Genomic DNA, 18913 nt, shown 5'->3' on the forward strand with positions numbered 1-18913 from the left:
AGAGCTACTATCCATCTACTGTATATATACAGAAGATCTACCATCTATTTACCTACCTACCCACCTACCCACTTATCTATCTAGAAACAGTTGAAGTGACTGGAGCACACAAAATCACTGGCAAACGAAATTTTATGAGGTGCAAAAACGAACGTTTCGACGCGAGCAGCGGCTTCTTCGAGTCGGACCCTCTAGAGTTAGAGTCTAACCCTAACCCTCTGACTCTGAAGAAGACGCTGCTCGCATCAAAAAGGTGCAAAAAAGGTGCAAAAAGTCTTTGCACCTTATTAAATTTTGTTTGTTTGTTTCTAGTATTCTGTCCTCCTCTGAGAGCACCGACCTCTGTAGGCTGTAGCACAAGAGATTCCTTCCACTTATCTATAAGTGGATTATCTTAACTATCTATCCATAAATAGTTTTACTTTTCAGATCTTCTCTGCTGAAATGATGATTTGTTTAGAATATCAGGTTCTTTTACCCATATTGATGATTAATTGGCATGTCTTTGTGTCCAACACGTCACCTTCCTATCTAGCTGGCACACCGAAGGCCTCAGCAAGATGTTCACACCAGAGAGGATTACAGAGTTTCGATGAGCTACAAGTTCTTCAGTGTAACCTGACGCTCAGTGACCTACAACAAGCTGTGAGAACACAGGCTCTCCTCCCTTAAAACCTCAAATACCATCTTGCTTAACCTGTACTGTTACTGGCCATCTACTGGCAAAAGCAAATGTCTTTTTTAGGTTTTAAGGAAAATGTGATTTTAAGATTCAATACGAGAATACATCACTTGTTAAGAAGGGTAATTTTTGCACATCTCTAAATAAAACAAATATCGTTCATCTCTCAGCTTACCAGCCCAGCTGATTTTGAGATGTTAGCGGCCAGCACTCAAATCCTGACCTCCAGACCTGATAAACTGATGGCAGAAGACGTCATCGCTGCAGTCGAGATCGCCAACACACTCCTCCTGTCTCCTAACGCCACACAGGTATGAAACACCTCTTCCACCACTGCATCAAACAAGTGGCAGACACCTGCACATTATTAGGGGTTCAAGAGCGGCTAACTCCTAGCCTGACAACTCCTACAGTAGTGCTAGCCTGACATCGCCAGACCAATTCGCAAATGCAAATCCATCTGCCAGAGCAAATACAGAATGAGCTTGCAGATTCGTCAGGTTCCCAGGCTACCATGGTGCTGGAACCCTATTGTATTTGTTAGGATTATTTTTCTCCGCTAAAAGTATTTGCACCTCAGAAACCGTGAGCCCCAGAGCAACCACGTTCGGCAGGTGGGTTCCTATGGCCCCCCAATACTCAGGTAAGGCCAGAGCCCCCATGCAATGTCGACCCGATGGTGGCGCTATTGCAACATATCATGTAACACCATCTGCTGGGGAAACATTTATTTCACTTTGCCTGCATCTATTACGCAATTTGGATTTGAATTGTGTTACAAGACCAAGCTTCCTAAAGGATAACACTTTTACAGCCTGAATTCTCAATTTCAGAGATGCCGACTTGATCAAGTAATAGTTTTTTAAGCTGATATTGGTTTGGAAATGAACTCTTCAACTGTATTTTTATGAGACTACAGTTCTTTCTATCTGTTCTGATCTATCTTCCTATGCTAATGGTTGTGTTACAGAGAGTTAGGGTGGCAGCAATAGCTATAGTCAGCCAGTTGCTGGATTCCAGTCTACCGCCTGCGCTTGAAAATCACAGGTACGAGTCGAGCTAGGCTAGGGTTTAAAATGATTTTGAACTTTGGTAGTATCTTGGTTTGCGTAACTTTATCCGTGATAAAACCATAGACATAAATAATATGGATGTAGCTATCCCATTAAATTTCTTCTCCCTGGCGGAGTTCAAACGTTGGCCGTCACCATCTTGATTTTATCACTGGACAGGCGATCTGTCAATCACCCCCTTTTCTATTATCTATTTTACTCCAAACGGGCGGGTTATATAAAGAATGACCCACCTACACTTGTTATGAAAAGGTGACATTAGCTATATAGACCAAAACTGTGTTTTGCCCCTCACTGGAAAGATGTTTAACCCTTTTACAAAGTCTGACATTTTAACATGGGGGGAATGCCTACTGCCCCCCGATTCCTAGTGGCCATTCGAGGAACTACAGCTTTTCAATTCACTTCTGCGTCATCAGAGGAAAGGGGGTGGGCTTGTCCACTAGATAAAACGTTAGGGTTGTGCAACAACGCAGGTTTTATGAGTGATAACGAGGGTTCTCACCTTATGCTAAAAGCTGCTCAGAGCAGCGTCAATCTGAATGGCAGGTGATTGGCGCTCCGCCCATGACTTGTCACTATATATATAAGATAGGCCAAAGTTCAACACCACTTTAAATTTCAGGCCTGTGCAGACATTTAGTAGGCAATAATTCAAACATTACATTTAATTTTGTGATAAAGACCACGCCATGTCTGTGTGCGCCTCTATTATGTGTCTTATGCATGTGTCCACTATTCCCGTCCAGCCTCACATTGACGCTGGACCAGCTCTCTGTGAAGCAAAGTGTGGATCTGAACACGTCTCAGTCTCAGGTGGTCCAGCCCAACCTGGTCATCCAGTCGGCCCAAATCCCTGCTGAAAACACAGAGGGAGTCCAGTTCACTTCGTTCAAAGGTGAGCTAACTGTCCTATAGCAGCCAATCACATCACACTTAAGTCTCTCAAAAGACTTAGCAGATCAGACTGTGGTTGTACTGGTCAGCTTCCAGGTATGAATGTGTGTGTGAATGTGAACAGGGCACTCCTGAAAAAGAGACTCCATCAAGTTCCCTGTTTATATATATGTTGGGTTAGGTGTTACACCCAGGGGAGTAGTGGTAAATACAGGAGAGGAAACTATCCAAGGTGAGTAGTTTACCCACCTTGTTTCCCCTCATTGATTGATACAGTTGATCTCAAAATGCTGTAGGTGAGTAAAGTCTTTCAAAGAGGTGGGTAAACCGTGTTTTCTTGCATTGACCCTCCACTACGCCCCTTACACCTGGACCCTTCTTGAAGTAACGCTTCCCGAACTAACCTATCTTCTTACACTTCAAAATCAACAAATGCTACTTATTCCTTTTGAAAGTCTTAGGTGAAGAAGCCTGTGATGCAGTTAGTTTAACTACTGTACTGTTGACAAAATGTACTACTGTAAGTGCTTTGGACAAAAGCGTTAGCTAAATGATGTAATGCAGTAATATTCAACTGGCAGCCCGGGGGCCAGATGCGGCCCGCGATAGGGTGCAGAGTGGCCCCCCGGCCATTTTCTAATTCACAATGAAAACTAATGTTAAATCAAGTTTGACTGGGGTCCTGCTAAATTGTCAAATATTGCCACCTACTCACCGCCCAGGCACTTGTATGTACTTAACTAACTTAACCTAACAAACTATCCTTAAAGGCCATTTAACTATCCTGTGTGTGCTTAAAATTGTCAGACTAACCCCCGGCTGATTTATGTTTTACGGTATTAATAGACAGATATTTATAAATACCTTCCAAAATAGGCTATATATCATGATTTATTTGGAGAAACCAAGGAATTCTATGGAAAATCAAACATCCAGCCCCCCATATAGCCAGAATGGAATGCTTCTGGTTTCATAACCACACGATTCGACTGTGAGATTGGCCGTCGAATCAGGCTCCTTAGAATAAAGTGTTGAATCATCGACTATTCGGGGTCACTCCTAGTAATGTAATATAAATAAAGGTTATCGTAATAATAATACTAATTCTGATTCCCAATGTTTAGGAACGACTTGCAGTTTTGTGGCAGACCGAATTCAGCTCAACACCAATACTTCAGAAATTGTGGTGGAAACTGGGTCCGTAGCCGACGTCCTGGTATACATGCGATTCCCCCCCGGTGAGTTTTCCCTCTATTTTCAAGTCGAAAAAGTCACAACTTTATCATTACATTACATTACATTACATTACGTCATTTGGCAGACGCTTTTATCCAAAGCGACTTACAGTAACACACTTTTTGTCAGCAATAGAGCAATCAACTATGGAGCACAGTCTATGACAACTACAAATCCTGAAGGAACAGTGGTACGAGTTTTAGTTTAGGATTTTTTATTTTTATTTTTTTTTATATTAAATAAAGAGAGAGAAAGAAGAGAGAGAAAGAAGTTAGATCAAGAAGGGCCCAGGTGGAGCCTGAAAAGGTGAGTCTTTAGTCTTTTCCGAAAGATCGGCAGTGATTCAGCAGTCCTGACCGAAGGTGGCAGCTCGTTCCACCATTGGGGTGCCAGGGAGGAGAAGAGTCGAGATCGGGATGAGCGACTTTTGAGCGCCCGTAGCGAAGGAGGAGCGAGGCGCCCTGCACTGGTAGAGGAGCGAAGGGAGCGGTGAGAGGTTTGGAACCTGACCATAGATTGCAGGTACAGGGGAGCTGACTGGTGTACTGCCCTGTAGGCCAGTACCAGTGTCTTGAATTTGATGCGAGCTGAGATGGGAAGCCAGTGGAGGTCCCGGAAGAGGGGAGTGACATGAGAGAATTTGGGTTGGTTGAATACCAGACGGGCTGCAGCGTTCTGAATGAGCTGAAGCGGTCGGATGTCGGTGGCAGGTAGGCCAGCCAGGAGCACGTTGCAGTAGTCCAGGCGAGGGACGATAAGTGACTGGACCAGGAGTTGAGTCGCTTCTCTTGTGAGGAAGGGACGGATTTTGCGGATGTTGTAGAGGGAGAACCTACAGGAGCGTGCTGTCGCAGCTATGTTGGCAGAGCAAGACAGCTGGTTGTCGAGGATCACCCCAAGGTTCTTAGCTGTTTGTTATCATCCACATTGCACAAACCATCCTCCCACTGCAAAAAATACACTTCAGACTTTAACAAGGGCAAATTCAGTTCAGGACCACATATGAGGCGACCTCATGCAACTCAAGCCCATTCGAGGAAACTACATCTTTCAACAGCCCAAGTTTGGCAGGTTTAAAGATGTTTTCGATATCTTCAATCTATGGCAGATGTTCGGCTGTGTAACACTGGAACAGAACAATTACCAAGGCAACGACAGAACATAAATAAAACATAGACAACCGTTTGTCCATTTTTGCATACATAGTTCAGGTCAATTGTCACAGGGAAACAAAAAGAAAACGTAATGATTGATTGGCCCATGAGGTCCCAAAGACTAAGGCTCAGGTCTGCCGTCAACTTAAAGTCGAACTGAACCCGTTCGTCATGTGCGTCGCAGTCCGTTTCAGACTGAAAACATAACTTGTCTGAGATCACAGGTTGAGAGGCGGGTCAGAGTAATATGTCGATGATTTTATTTGAGAATTCTGGGGACTGGATTGGGCTTTGGCCAATCCTGGCCTGTTCCGCCTCCAAATCGAGTGGGATTCAGCGTGTTGTGGCGCTCTCCTCGGGAAGAGCCTGCTGACGCGAGGTTAGTGGCTGAGTGGAGCTTAGCGAGCTGCAGAGCGCGTGCCTTTATCGCTGCTGTAAATACGATATTCCTGGAATGTGCGTTTTAACGAGCCAGTTACATTTCTTTGCATTCTTAGACATTACCGTTTTAGTTTTTTGTTCATGTTTCATACAATTGGCCAAGTTAGTAGTTATTTTATGGGATAGGAATTCTGCCAGATGACACAATTGGCAGCACCTGTGTCGGCCTGATAGATGTGGGCGGGGCGCAGCGAGCTTGAGAAACGAGAGAGATCTTCACTGTCAAGAAACAAGCAGCACACAGCTCTAACGTTAGACAGAAACAAGCAGCACACAGCTCTAACGTTAGACAGAAACCAGCAGCACACAGCTCTAACGTTAGACAGAAACCAGCAGCACACAGCTCTAACGTTAGACAGAAACCAGCAGCACACAGCTCTAACGTTAGACAGAAACAAGCAGCACACAGCTCTAACGTTAGACAGAAACCAGCAGCACACAGCTCTAACGTTAGACAGAAACAAGCAGCACACAGCGCTAACGTTAGACAGAAACCAGCAGCACACAGCTCTAACGTTAGACAGAAACAAGCAGCACACAGCTCTAACGTTAGACAGAAACAAGCAGCACACAGCTCTAACGTTAGACAGAAACAAGCAGCACACAGCTCTAACGTTAGACAGAAACAAGCAGCACACAGCTCTAACGTTAGACAGAAACAAGCAGCACACAGCTCTAACGTTAGACAGAAACCAGCAGCACACAGCTCTAACGTTAGACAGAAACAAGCAGCACACAGCGCTAACGTTAGACAGAAACCAGCAGCACACAGCTCTAACGTTAGACAGAAACAAGCAGCACACAGCTCTAATGTTAGATAGAAACCAGCAGCACACAGCTCTAACGTTAGACAGAAACCAGCAGCACACAGCTCTACGTTAGACAGAAACAAGCAGCACACAGCTCTAATGTTAGATAGAAACCAGCAGCACACAGCTCTAACGTTAGACAGAAACCAGCAGCACACAGCTCTAACGTTAGACAGAAACCAGCAGCACACAGCTCTAACGTTAGACAGAAACAAGCAGCACACAGCTCTAACGTTAGACAGAAACCAGCAGCACACAGCTCTAACGTTAGACAGAAACCAGCAGCACACAGCTCTAACGTTAGACAGAAACCAGCAGCACACAGCTCTAACGTTAGACAGAAACCAGCAGCACACAGCTCTAACGTTAGACAGAAACCAGCAGCACACAGCTCTAACGTTAGACAGAAACCAGCAGCACACAGCTCTAACGTTAAACAGGATGAAAACGCAAACAACACCACTGTGTTTAATCCCCCCGATGCAAGAATGAATAAATACTCTGGGGTTACGGCAGCCAATCAGCGTTAAGCAGCAAGCGACTGTTGGGTTAAGGCAGCCAATCAGCGTTAAGCAGCAAGCGACTGTTGGCAGCGAAATTTCTCTCGAGTTGGGATATTTCATCTCGGGCTCTGTCTCTGTCGCTCGGACGCCCAGCGATTTTTCTCCCGGGCGAATATACGCTCAATCGCTCGTTTGCATTGACTTTGTATGTAAACTCGATGCCAGCGAAAAACTTTAATAGGTCGGTGTGAACGCACCTTCAGTCAAAGTGACGTGTTGTGAAACTTTGTACACATGTGTATCTGATCATGAACAATTTGGGCTCTAGCATAACTTCCACATAAAAAAAAATAATGGTGTCCACCATTTGGTATTTTGTTTTGTTTTGAAAACCTTCAAACATCATTCAGAATGACACCAAATTCAGTATGCAGGCTTCTTGGACTTATGTACCCTTTACATTAAAAGCTTCTTGGACTTATGTACCCTTTACTTTAAAAGCAGCTCAGGAATCTGCTTGCAATATTATGACAACCACGACCACTACAGCTACAACATCAACTATCACTACTATTACTTACTACTACAAATACTACTGTACTAATAATAATTTACATTTCTTTCTCTCTGTCTGATTTCTTGCATCTGAAGATGCTGTGGCTGGACAGCGAAAGCCATCAAACATCTCCGTGGGTTTTGTTCTCTACCAGAACGATGGTTTCTTCAGGTCCCGGCTCTACAGGAGGCAGAAGTCCACCTCCATCAGGGTCCTGTCGGCCAGTGTCAAAGGTCACGACCGTGCTGTGGTGCTACAACATGTGGAAATGCTGTTCACACCCACAGTAAGATAACTAAGCTGTCAGCACATTTACATCATGACAATTTGTATATTTTATGATTACATCATCTGAGCCTTACCAACGTTTACGGCCTTGACCTGGTCTGTACACTGCTCATTCATATAACTTGCCGTCAGGTTTAGCGTGATGTATGGGCAGATACCATCACAGTAGTGTTTTCAAATTCATAAATGTGAAATAATACCTGTACTGTACATTATTAGCGTTACACAAATTTGAAGAGGGATGGTGGGATCTTATGGAGGCAAACAATTTGATAGTGTCAAAGATAGCGTGGAGTTTACTACTACCATGAAGTTTTCATTGAAGGTTGTATCAGTGAGTTTCATCTCAAATGTCTGAGCCTTCCTTGAGTTGATCTTGCACGTTTGCTGCCACATGAATCTCAAAGATTATTATTTTTTGGACATTCTTGTTAGTAAATTTGCTTTGTTCCTTTTATGTTGCAGAACTCGACAACATTTATTTATTGTTGTTGTTGATGTTTTAGATCATCACCAATGCAAAGCTGTATGACTACGCCTGTGTGTTCTGGGACTACAGCCTGGGTGACTGGAGCACTCATGGCTGCACCAAGGGCAACACAGTGGGTGGAGTTCTGCGATGTTTCTGTAACCACACCACTAACTTCGCTGCACTCATGGTAAAGTGCTGTGGCTCTATTGTGGCAATTTCTTTCAAAATGAGGTTAAAATGTGTTTGTTTTTGTTTTATTTTTTCTTTAAAAAAAACAACAACGTTACAGATAGGACAACCATAAACTGAGAAATACGATTTTGTTTTAATACTGGAATGCTGGTAATGGGAAAAAAGTGAAGTCTGTCTGAAACAAAAATAAATTTGTTATTAACCACCCAGCCAAATTTGAACTATTAAAAGTTCAACTCGGCAAGTTGTCGAAGGTGCAGTATCAAGGTGCGGACATGTCTGCCCTGCACATCTTACAAGCACCGCTCCCATTAAGGAAGCGGTCAGGGAAATGGAGGTTCACTTCACCGCCCAAAGTAAAGTCCCACCTCAACGAGATTCCAGTCTTCATCCCTTCCTCAAACATTTCGCCTTTCGGCCTCTCTTCTCAAACACCTTTCAAATGGTGACTCTTTGGAATCTGGAACCTGGGACTTTTTCTCCATCTTCCTCCACTCATCCATGACCACAATCATTCTTCTCTCCTCTCATCCTCCGTTCTTCTGGTGGAGGAGATCGTCTCGGTCGTGCCGTATTAGTGACCCTCTCATCTCCAGCCCTCCATCTCCCCGATCGCTTCCTTATCGGAAGCCGTTACCTTTAAGGTTTGCAGGACAGCAGAAGATGTGGACTAAGCATTACCTGACTGACTGACTGACTGACTGACTGACTGACTGACTGACTGACTGACTGACTGTCTGCCTGCCTGCCTGACCCGAATTTAGCTTGCGATGAAAAATGGGATTTTGACAAATTCAAAAGAAACATTAATGTGTACAGAAATCACTGTTTTATTCTGTCCTCTGGGTTTGTTTCTCCAACAGATATTCAGGGAGAATGACAAATATGCAGAAGCCCTGAGCTTTATCTCCATCATTGGACTATCTTTCTCTATCATTGGCTTGACAATAACAATCATTCACCGCATTACGGAAAGGTAAGACAGGACACACCTTCTTTTCCTCCACATGCACAAATGTGATTACATTGTGTCACTGCCTGCCTGGTGTTGCACAACGCTGGATCTGCACAAAATGGCCCTCATTTCTCAAACAAGTGTAGAAACCAGAGCAGATCTGAAGGCAGAAATCATCTTACGACATGGTTCCCGTGTGATTTTACGAACCAACCAGTGTTATGCCAAACTCTGCATGTTTTTATTGGGGGGGTTCATGTTGATGTTATGGCGGAAACCCCAGGAGAGCATGGGGAGAGCATGCAAACTCCACACACAAAGGGCCTTGAAGTTTGCGTTGGTTCCTATGGTTGGTTCAGGGGGTGCACAGAACCCCCTAGTGGCCATAGCCAAAAATGAAGTTATATTTTATTGTAATGCCTTGCTCTAGAAGGGTAGAATAATTGTGTGACTGTGATTATTTTCAATGTTTATTATAAAACATAATATTATGCTGGTCTATCTATGAGCCATATCTGAGCGGCATAACCTTGATGTAAACAACAGATAAAACGTGTGCGTAATGACGTCTCCATGCCGTGGAGAGTGTGTGTGTTCGCACTTCATACCTTCACCAGTCTCCTTCCCTCCCTCTGAAACGTGTCATTCTGTGTGTTTAAATTGTGTTTTCTGAATTCCTATGGAATGATGGTATTTATTGAAGTTATAGGCTATCTGTCGTGAGAATGAGCCACCGTGACACCTTTTTTGCCATTTTGGGTGTGTAGTAGACAGCAGCGTTCCTGACAAAATGGAGCTACGTAAAGCTCACTACAGTGAAGCAAGTTACAAAATGTTCAAGACATCATAAAGACAATCTTTATGATGCTAAATGATAGCTAAATAAGAGCCAGGTTCAAAGTAAACAGAAATAGCCTTTAAGGATTGCTTTTCAACTTCTTTTAGTTTTCAAGGAAAAGGTCGAAAGCAGAACTCCACTATTGTGCTGGTGAGTATCTGCATCAGTCTGCTGGCCTTCAGCATCATCTTCCTCTCTGGAGTCAACAACCCCAACGAAGCCAGCAGCACCCAGGTGGAAGCCACCAACACCCAAACCACCGTCCCTGATTCAGACGTCCATGTTGAGCCAGATGAGGGACCCTGCACGGCAGTGACGGCTCTTCTCCACTTCTTCCTGCTGGCGACCTTTGTGTGGAACGCTGTGTTCGGCACACAGTTGATGTTTCTCATCCACAAAATACGCCGGGGTCTTCCACCTGCCTTCACCCCCCTCAGCATTACGATTGGATGGGGTAAGAGATTCAACATTCAAATATTTAAAAGGATTGAAGTTTAAGCGCACAGTGGTACCGCAGAAAACAATCAATTGGTGTGTTTTTCTTTTGACAATAATGTGTTTCTGTGTGAAATGAAAGCTTTTATTCAAAATAAAAAAATGTTAATAAGAAGAAAAGAAATTAATGCTTTTAATTTTTGCATTCTCAACAGAGATGCATTAATGCATAAAAAACTGATTGTTGTAGCTAGATACAATCAAGTACCGGTAGTTTATTCCTCAACCTCAGGAGCCACAATGGCAGATCATTTTTCCGTTTTCAAACTAGAACGACATCCGTCTGTCCAGACTTGTGCAGAAATTCCGTCAAGGCGTTACTGAGATATGGCATTACCGAGCTTGAAAATGGCGTTCGTGAGGTCACAGTGACCTTGACCTTTGACCACCAAAATGTAATCAGTTCATCCTTGAGTCCAAGTGGACTTTTGAGCCAAATGAGCCGAAATCCCATCAAGGCGTTCCTGAGATATCGCGTTAACGAGCAAGAAAATGCATATTTGTGAGGTCAGAGTGACTTTGAAGTGACCTTGAGATATATCGCGTTAATGAGCATAAAATTAGAGGTCGTGAGGTCACAGTGACCTTGAACTTTGACCACCAAAATCTAATCAGTTCATCCTTGAGTAGAAGTGGAAGTTTGAGGCAAATTTGAAGAAATTCCATCAAGGTGTTCCTGAGATATCGCGATAACGAACATCAGACTTTTATGGTTTCGGACAACTTTTATGGTTTCGGACAACCCGAAACCATAATGCCTCCGGCCTGGCTATCGCCGGCGGAGGCATAAAAACTATAACTATAAACTATAACTCTTTCTTCTTCAGCACAATTAATTACATTTTATTGTTTTGTCATATCAACTAGTGTGCAAATAAACTGAAACTGAAACAAGAATGTTGGCAATTCCCCTTGTTTCAAGTAACTGTTATACTGTATATAAAACCTGCATTGAAAAGTGAATACTGTGAAGGTGAGCAAGACTCATGGGGCCATTTCTTGGTTTCTTGCTTCCCTTGACAGAATACAGAGCATACAGTAGTACAATGTAACACGCATGAAAACACACTGATACTTTATAGGTTGTTTATTTAAAAAGTAGCTTGTTGAAGCTTCACACACTTTGGTGTTCACGTGTGTGAAACATGCTCCAACTTCAAGTTGCTTATTTTATTTAGAGAATATAAGAATTGTTTTTTTTATATATATATTTAATTCAAGCCACATGTAACTTGTTTGATTTCCTTGCTGTGTTATTTTAGGAGTACCAGCCGTCATCGTGGCGATCACACTAGGAGCTACCTACAGGGTCGACGCGCCTTTGGGATACAGACGAGAGGAATTGTGAGTCAATGACAGTCTTTTATTGTCTCTCTGCACTCGTCTCTTCTGTTCTAACAAATAGCTTCTTAGCTTTGGACACATCAAGCGTTGCCAAAAAGGGCCTTAAAAGTGCTAAAAGTGCAAATATTTGCCTTTATTATAGATGTTGGTATGTTTTCCTTTTCACTTTGTGATTTTAAAGATGTCCAGATATTTCCAGCAGCTACAGTGGAGTTTGATATGAGAAAAATGTTTCGGGATTTAAAACATCAGCTGTAAACGTCAGATTTTGGTGTCGCTCACTCAGAATCATAGAACTTGTACTAATTGTACAGTACTGTTACTATTTTATTTCTGTACCCTCAAGTTGCTGGCTTGCAGCTCTGGACAGCGACGGGCGGTTTGACTTTGGGAAACCAATGTTTTGGGGGTTCGTCCTTCCAGTTGGCCTGGTCCTCATCTACAATGCTGTACTCTTGTGTTTCTTTGCAATAAAGACATGCAGAACAAACCCCACCCTAAACAGGTAATGTTGGAGCTTAAAGTTTAACTGCAACTTTTGTACTCCTGCAACCATTTTTAAATTGACTGATCTTACACACTCTTGTGCACTTATTGCTACTGTGACGGGTCTGGTTCTCAAAATAGGATCAAGCTCGTGTCTAGTCAATCCAAACCTCGCCACAACAACACAGAACTGACGGAGCAACAGGGTATCTTACAGGAAATCGATAATAGGTTAGGGGACGCTAATATAAAGAATATATCAAACACACAGTCACATCCATACGTGAAATCAGAGGGAAAATGACTAGAGAATGGGGCAACAGGGAATCCATGGCTTTCTTCAAAACACCAGCTAAGAGAGAGCCTGCGCACCTGAAATGCCACGGCTATAAACCCTAAGCCAACTCCCACTTCCTGTCTACCCCGGTGCTCCGTCACAAGTCACATGACACAATTAATTAGGGGGTATCTGACAATACATCTCTATCACATATCACCCTGTGACACTACTCTGCACTATTGTGCCATTGGTGAAGCCTTCGCGTGCCAAAGATGTGTGCCGTAGACTTTGCAGAGATACTGCTATACTGCTACACAAGGAGGGCCACTGTTTGTCCCTTGGCCAACCCAACATTATGCATGCATGTGTTCCAATGAGCTGAAGACTGACTGTATTTAGACCTAAGCCTATTAAACTGGAAAAGATCATACAGAGTCCAGTTAGACACAAGGTTATGCACACAAACTTAGACAGCAAATCAAGTGTTTATAGTCAGAAGTTACACAAAAGATTAAAAAATGTGCTGTATCAGACAAATTAATCGCATAGCCTACAGGCACTTACTATATTAATCGCGAAATGTCTGTCTGTCTGTCCATCTGTTCGTTTGAGCACATTTATCTTCCTAGCCGTTGCTCCAATCGCCTCCAAAATTTGCCAAAACACTTTACAGGGGTCTGGATTGACTCTGGTGCAAAAAAGGAGAAGAAAATCTGCTCACAGAGGGTCTTCTTCTTTTTGGTGTTTTATGGCAGCTGGCAACCGCCACATTACCTCACCGCCTCCCTCTGGATTCATCCACCCACTGTCTCCCCACATTCCTGCCCTTCTGGTCCTCTTAGGTCTATTCTTCTTCTTGCTCCTCTTCTTCCCATCGTCTTACGACGAGAGCATCCAGCTTATCGGAGCATTAACGCCACATTCTGCTCCCAGTATAGATCAGACAATCAACTTACAATCTAAACCCCTAACACACACTCGCACAACCACACACACACACACCTAAACTACCTCACGCCCTACTAAACACCCCTGCCTTCACAACTCTCCGCTCGAGAGCATGATGTGTGTGTGTGTGTGGGAGGGAAGGGAAGGGGCACTACACTAGTTATATTAATGTGTCACACATTGAACATGAAAAAGGAAGGCCACAGTAAGTAACTGTCGCTAGTCATGTAGTCATAGTTTTAGTATTTTTCATTCAGTATTATTGTTAATAGCCATCATACAGTATCAACCTTTACATGTATTTATCTGCAATGTTTTACTCCAGAGAATAACGTCCAATCACATACTCTTTCTGTTGTGCAGTACAAAGCAGACGTCTTTGGGGAAGAAGTTCCTCATTAGTTTCTCAGTGGCTGTGTTACTGGGCCTTTCCTGGATACTGGGCTACATGGTGCTCAGTACCAGCAGCCACGAGCAGGGAGTGGCCCATCTCATCTTAAGCATCGTCTTCTGCCTCTGTACCACCACACAGGTAGGTTACAAGAACACAGCCACTTTGTGCTACAAGGTTACTTACCTCGCATTGGCTTCTGGTTAGTTTTAGAATTGATTTTAAGATTTTATTGATTACTTATAAAATGCTAAATGGCCTTGCGATATTCTGGAAATATCACAATTTTGGAAAAAAAATCTATGGCTGTAACGTGCTCAGTTTTAAAGCCAGAGTGAAGTTTCTGGTATGAAGACCTAAGGTATCACTTGGTGGTGCCAACCATGTCATGCTAGGAAGGTGGCAACAAGTCAGAAAAAAACACATTTTCAAAGGGATCCTCTTTTTCACAGAATAGAGAAAAAGCCAGAACTCCAAATGTCCCTTCACAGGTTTTAATAGTTCCTCAAACCGGGCAGCAGCAACGAACGTTTCAGCCAAAGGCCTTCCTCAGGCCTTCCTCAGGCCTCCCTCAGGCCTCCCTCAGGCCTCCCTCAGGCCTCCCTCAGGCCTTCCTCAGGCCTCCCTCAGGCCTCCCTCAGGCCTCCCTCAGGCCTCCCTCAGGCCTCCCTCAGGCCTCCCTCAGGCCTTCCTCAGGCCTTCCTCAGGCGTTGTGCTGAGTCAGGCACCTGTAAAAGGACATTTGGAGTGCTGGATTTTTCTCTATTCACCAAACTCTTTGCTTGCACCGCACCCAGTGAGTTTTTAATCCATTTTGAGTGTGCTCGCTACCGGTGAGTTTTCTATTGTCATCTTTTTCACAGCCTAATGTTGGCAGGCCTGTGTGTGTATGTATGTGTGTATGTGTGTGTGTGTGTGTGTGTGTGTGTGTGTGTGTGTGTGTGTGTGTGTGTGTGTGTGTGTGTGTGTGTGTGTGTGTGTGTGTGTGTGTGTGTGTGTGTGTGTGTGTGTGTGTGTGTGTGTCTGTGTGTGTGTTAGCCTTTTTGATGCTATTGGTTAACATCAGCTAATTTTATTTCATGGTAGAAAAAGGGAAGTGGTCCCTGGGAAATTTGGTTTGGTACATACCGCCCCCTTCTGGCAGCAGTGTCAGGTTAGCATAGTGGTATGGTCTGAAAAGTTTGGGAACCCCTGAATGACAGCAATAATAAAATAAGAGTGGGTCTAACCAATTTCTTCCCGCTCACTCTCCAGGGTTTTCAGATATTCATCTTCTTCACAGCAAGATCACCGACCTTCAGGAAAGCCTTCTGCAAGCTCATCAGGCATATCTCTTCTGCCACCACCCAGAGCAAAGAAAGCAAAGAACAGGGAACGCAAAGCACTGGCATTAACTTAAGTCAAATCAACTCTCAACTAGAAGTGAACTCAGTGACACGTGCGTCTTGCCCACCCAATCAAAAGGAAGGGAAGGAAGGAGGAAAAAAAAGTTTTTTGTTCAGCCAATTGGAAAAATAGCACAGAAAATGCCAGTATCATTATACCTTCTGATTGGGTGGCCTATACAGACCCCGCCTCCTCCCATCCGCTGCTGCACACAGATAGGAGAATGATCTATATGCCAGATGCTATTGCCATATTGCCTGGCAATATTGCCTATACATTTACATACATATAACAACATTGCCTATACATTTACATACATATAACAACATTGCCTATACATTTACATACATATAACAACATTGCCTATACATTTACATACATATAACAACATTGCCTATACATTTACATACATATAACAACATTGCCTATACAATTGCCATATTGTTCTGCTGGCATTGTTCTGCCAGCAGAACATCATTTGGACAAATAGAGAGAATCTGTTGGGTCTCCATTAGATGGGATGGGACACTGTGTTCTCTTGCAGCACCGTGCAGGGTGGATTATTTTGTACATAAAATATTTTCTAGTGCAGCTTTACATGTAAGTCAGCATCTTAGGGTGTGCTCTCTCACTGGCGCCCAGGTACCGTTCCCGAGCACACTTGTCCCCAAATTGACCCCAGTTTCGGAACATTTGACGAGTGTGAACGTTCTGTTCCACGCCCGGGGCGCGCAACAGGGAACCGTGACAGGATCCACTTGAAAAGGTGGTCTGGGCAGCGTGGTCCCGGGCACGGAACACTTGCGAGTGTGAAAGCCAACCTTTCCGAACCTCATAGACAACACACGGGAGAGGATAAACTCCAGGCATACTGTAGTTGATGACGCGAGTGCACTCTGTTCCGTTTCCGAGCGCGGAAGAAATGTTGTAATGTGAAAGCTGACCAGCGGGGGAGAGGGGAGGGGGGGCAATTGTTCACGTTTGCGGAACGGAACGGAACGAAAGCAATCGTTCCCAGTGAGAAAGCAGCTTATTCAGTGTTAGGTGTGAAAGTTGTACTGAATTTGTCTTTTTTTGTAATGCATTGATTTCAATGAGAACATTGTGATTTTAACAGAAGTTTGACTTCTTCTCACTCCTTTTCGAATATGTATATATTCTATTTTTCTTTGTTTCTGAAATGGCTTTTATTTTATTATTTTGCTTTCATATTCGAAATAAACACTTCAATCAATCAATCAAACCCTGTTCTTTAGATAGATGAGTACTTTATTTAGACTTCATATTGTATCTTTTAAAGCTTGGTCTTTTACCAGTTTATGCAACAATAAACATTGAATTTCTTCAGCAAGCTGTCAGTCGTGTTTTTAGTATTGATATGATGTCTCCTTCCAACCATGTTTAATCTGTTCTATAATTCTCTCTGTATTATTGAGCAGTTGAGTATTTGGTCCCTTGAGAGGCAGGCTGACACTACTGCAGAATCCATGATTGGTTCTGAGACGTCACAGATGCTACAGATGAAGTACTCAGATCTCAGCTCTCTATTGTGTCTCTGACACCAGCAGGTGGTGCTGTTTCATCATTTCTCAGCACCAGAGCCTACTGAGCTTCTCTCTCTCAGCGAGCAGTATTCAACAGATCAAGAGAAGAGAGAAGAGAGGAGAACAGAACATAGGAGTTGCAAAATCCCATTTCATCACATTTGTTGTTTTTAATTAAACAGAAATATTAATATTATGAATCTTTTGTGTTGTATATGGTTGTTTATGTTGTGTTTCTAGATTGCTAGTTTCCTATGGCACATGAACGCACCAGAGAGACATGTGGGGTGGTATTCTCTTCAGGGGTTTGGTTGAGGGAAGGGAAGCTATTTTGGAGGTGTGTGTGTAACGTAGAGAGAACGTGAGTCTGCTAGGAGCGTGCCGATGGATGGCTGCTGTGTAGAATAGCTCTCCTGAATGGCGTGGGTTACAGCCACTAGTAACCTGGTGTGATGGAATCAACGCACAGAATTGCAAGTGAAGTATTTGCCTCATTCCTCCTTGATCACGGTCCCGGCGTGGATCATTACATTGGTGTCAGAAGTGGTTAAACTTGGACTGAAGGACCGGAGGTTCCAGCCAGCTGTGGGCTAACTAGCTAGATTTCCCCTGAGGTGCTAGCTGAGTGCTAACGTTAGCGTCTGGACGCGGAGGCCGTGCTAGGAAGAGAAAGGGACAGAGGTCTGCTCGTGACAGAGATGTCAGGGCCGGGAGCGAGCATCTGAAACGGCCAGGCCTCTGTGGAAACATCAAAGCTGATAAGAGGGAGCAGCGGGGCGTTTGAGATAAGCAAGCGTGGCACTGGACACGTGCACAGACCAGCAGAGTCTGACGGAGATGAGCAAGCGTGGCACTGGACACGTGCACAGACCAGCAGAGCCTGATGGAGATGACGAGCAGGCTGTTGCCGGGGATAGAGGTACACACCACGGCGGGAGGCCCGAGTACACACTGAAGTACACACTGAAGTACACACTGAAGTACACACTGAAGTACACACTGAAGTACACACTGAAGTACTCCAGTATCGGAGAAAACTGGTACTTTTGTGAGCAGGATGAAAAACAGCTGATGGAAGAGGAGTTGAGCAGAGTGACCCAGAGTGTGCTAGCGTTGGAGAAGTTGAATTAATTGAACTAATGGCGGTGCTGACTCGTGCCGTGGCGCTGCGGTCTCCACCCCGCCCAGGCCCCATGCGCTGTTGGGGGTGTGGGCGGCCCGGACATCGCCGCATGGAGTCCCGCCACCGGTCACAGGTGTTGAACAACCATTTAGATCACCTTTTTCTCCATATTCCTGTTTTTTTGTTGTTGTTTTTTTGGGGGGGGGAGGGGTTTAGGTGGCTAAAATAGGTTTTGCTGCCGGCCCCTCTCACAGCAGTACATTGCTTTGCTTCTGTGTGCTGTAGTACTCCAAACTGGGGGCGTGTAGGTAATGCACTGACTACCTCATACAACCCCCCTTACAAATAATCTGAACTATCCCTTTAGATGATTACAAACCCCTGCACAGTATAGGCCTACTGCTATTAGCCAGTCATCTTTGTCACACCTACTGGTCCAGCATGCTGGAGCTAGACTAGGAAAAGGGATATCAGCCTTATTCTGGCCTTTCTCCACTGGGTTCCAGTGTGGGGTACTAAATCTCTCCTTTCACAATGTTCCTCTCCTCCTTTCTAACCCTAAAGCTTTCTTTATCATTAGAGGAGATCATTCAGGGTTCATACAATGTAGGATGAAAAAGATCAATAGAAACTTGACATTAATGGACAACATAGATATATCTCAACTTACAGATATGAGCTGCTCATGCATGGATTCTAGTATGACATACAAGTGTTTCTGGTGACATTGCCACATCAGTCCATCAGAGTAGTCCATCAGGTACCGTAGAAAGAACAGCTTGAATAGGAATTCAGTCAAGCCTTTCCGCACCTGGATAAT

The 18913-nt window shown here is 44.0% G+C and overlaps 1 protein-coding gene across 1 annotated transcript; it reads left to right on the forward strand.

Moving 5' to 3' along the window:
- Positions 1 to 7089: 7089 nt before the first annotated feature.
- LOC310800650 (adhesion G-protein coupled receptor G7-like) lies at positions 7090 to 16614 on the forward strand (the record flags this gene model as incomplete). Its single annotated transcript, XM_083663271.1, has 9 exons — positions 7090 to 7093; positions 7447 to 7637; positions 8146 to 8298; positions 9167 to 9279; positions 10204 to 10550; positions 11854 to 11935; positions 12282 to 12440; positions 14013 to 14181; positions 15295 to 16614. 9 exons carry the CDS (start codon positions 7090 to 7092, stop codon positions 15556 to 15558), a joined length of 1482 nt encoding a protein of 493 aa, XP_083519397.1. The 3' UTR covers positions 15559 to 16614.
- Between the last annotated feature and the right edge of the window lie 2299 nt (positions 16615 to 18913).

Source organism: Poromitra crassiceps (assembly GCF_964638095.1).
Source record: "Poromitra crassiceps genome assembly, chromosome: 30".
Classification (NCBI taxonomy): Eukaryota; Metazoa; Chordata; class Actinopteri; order Beryciformes; family Melamphaidae; genus Poromitra; species Poromitra crassiceps.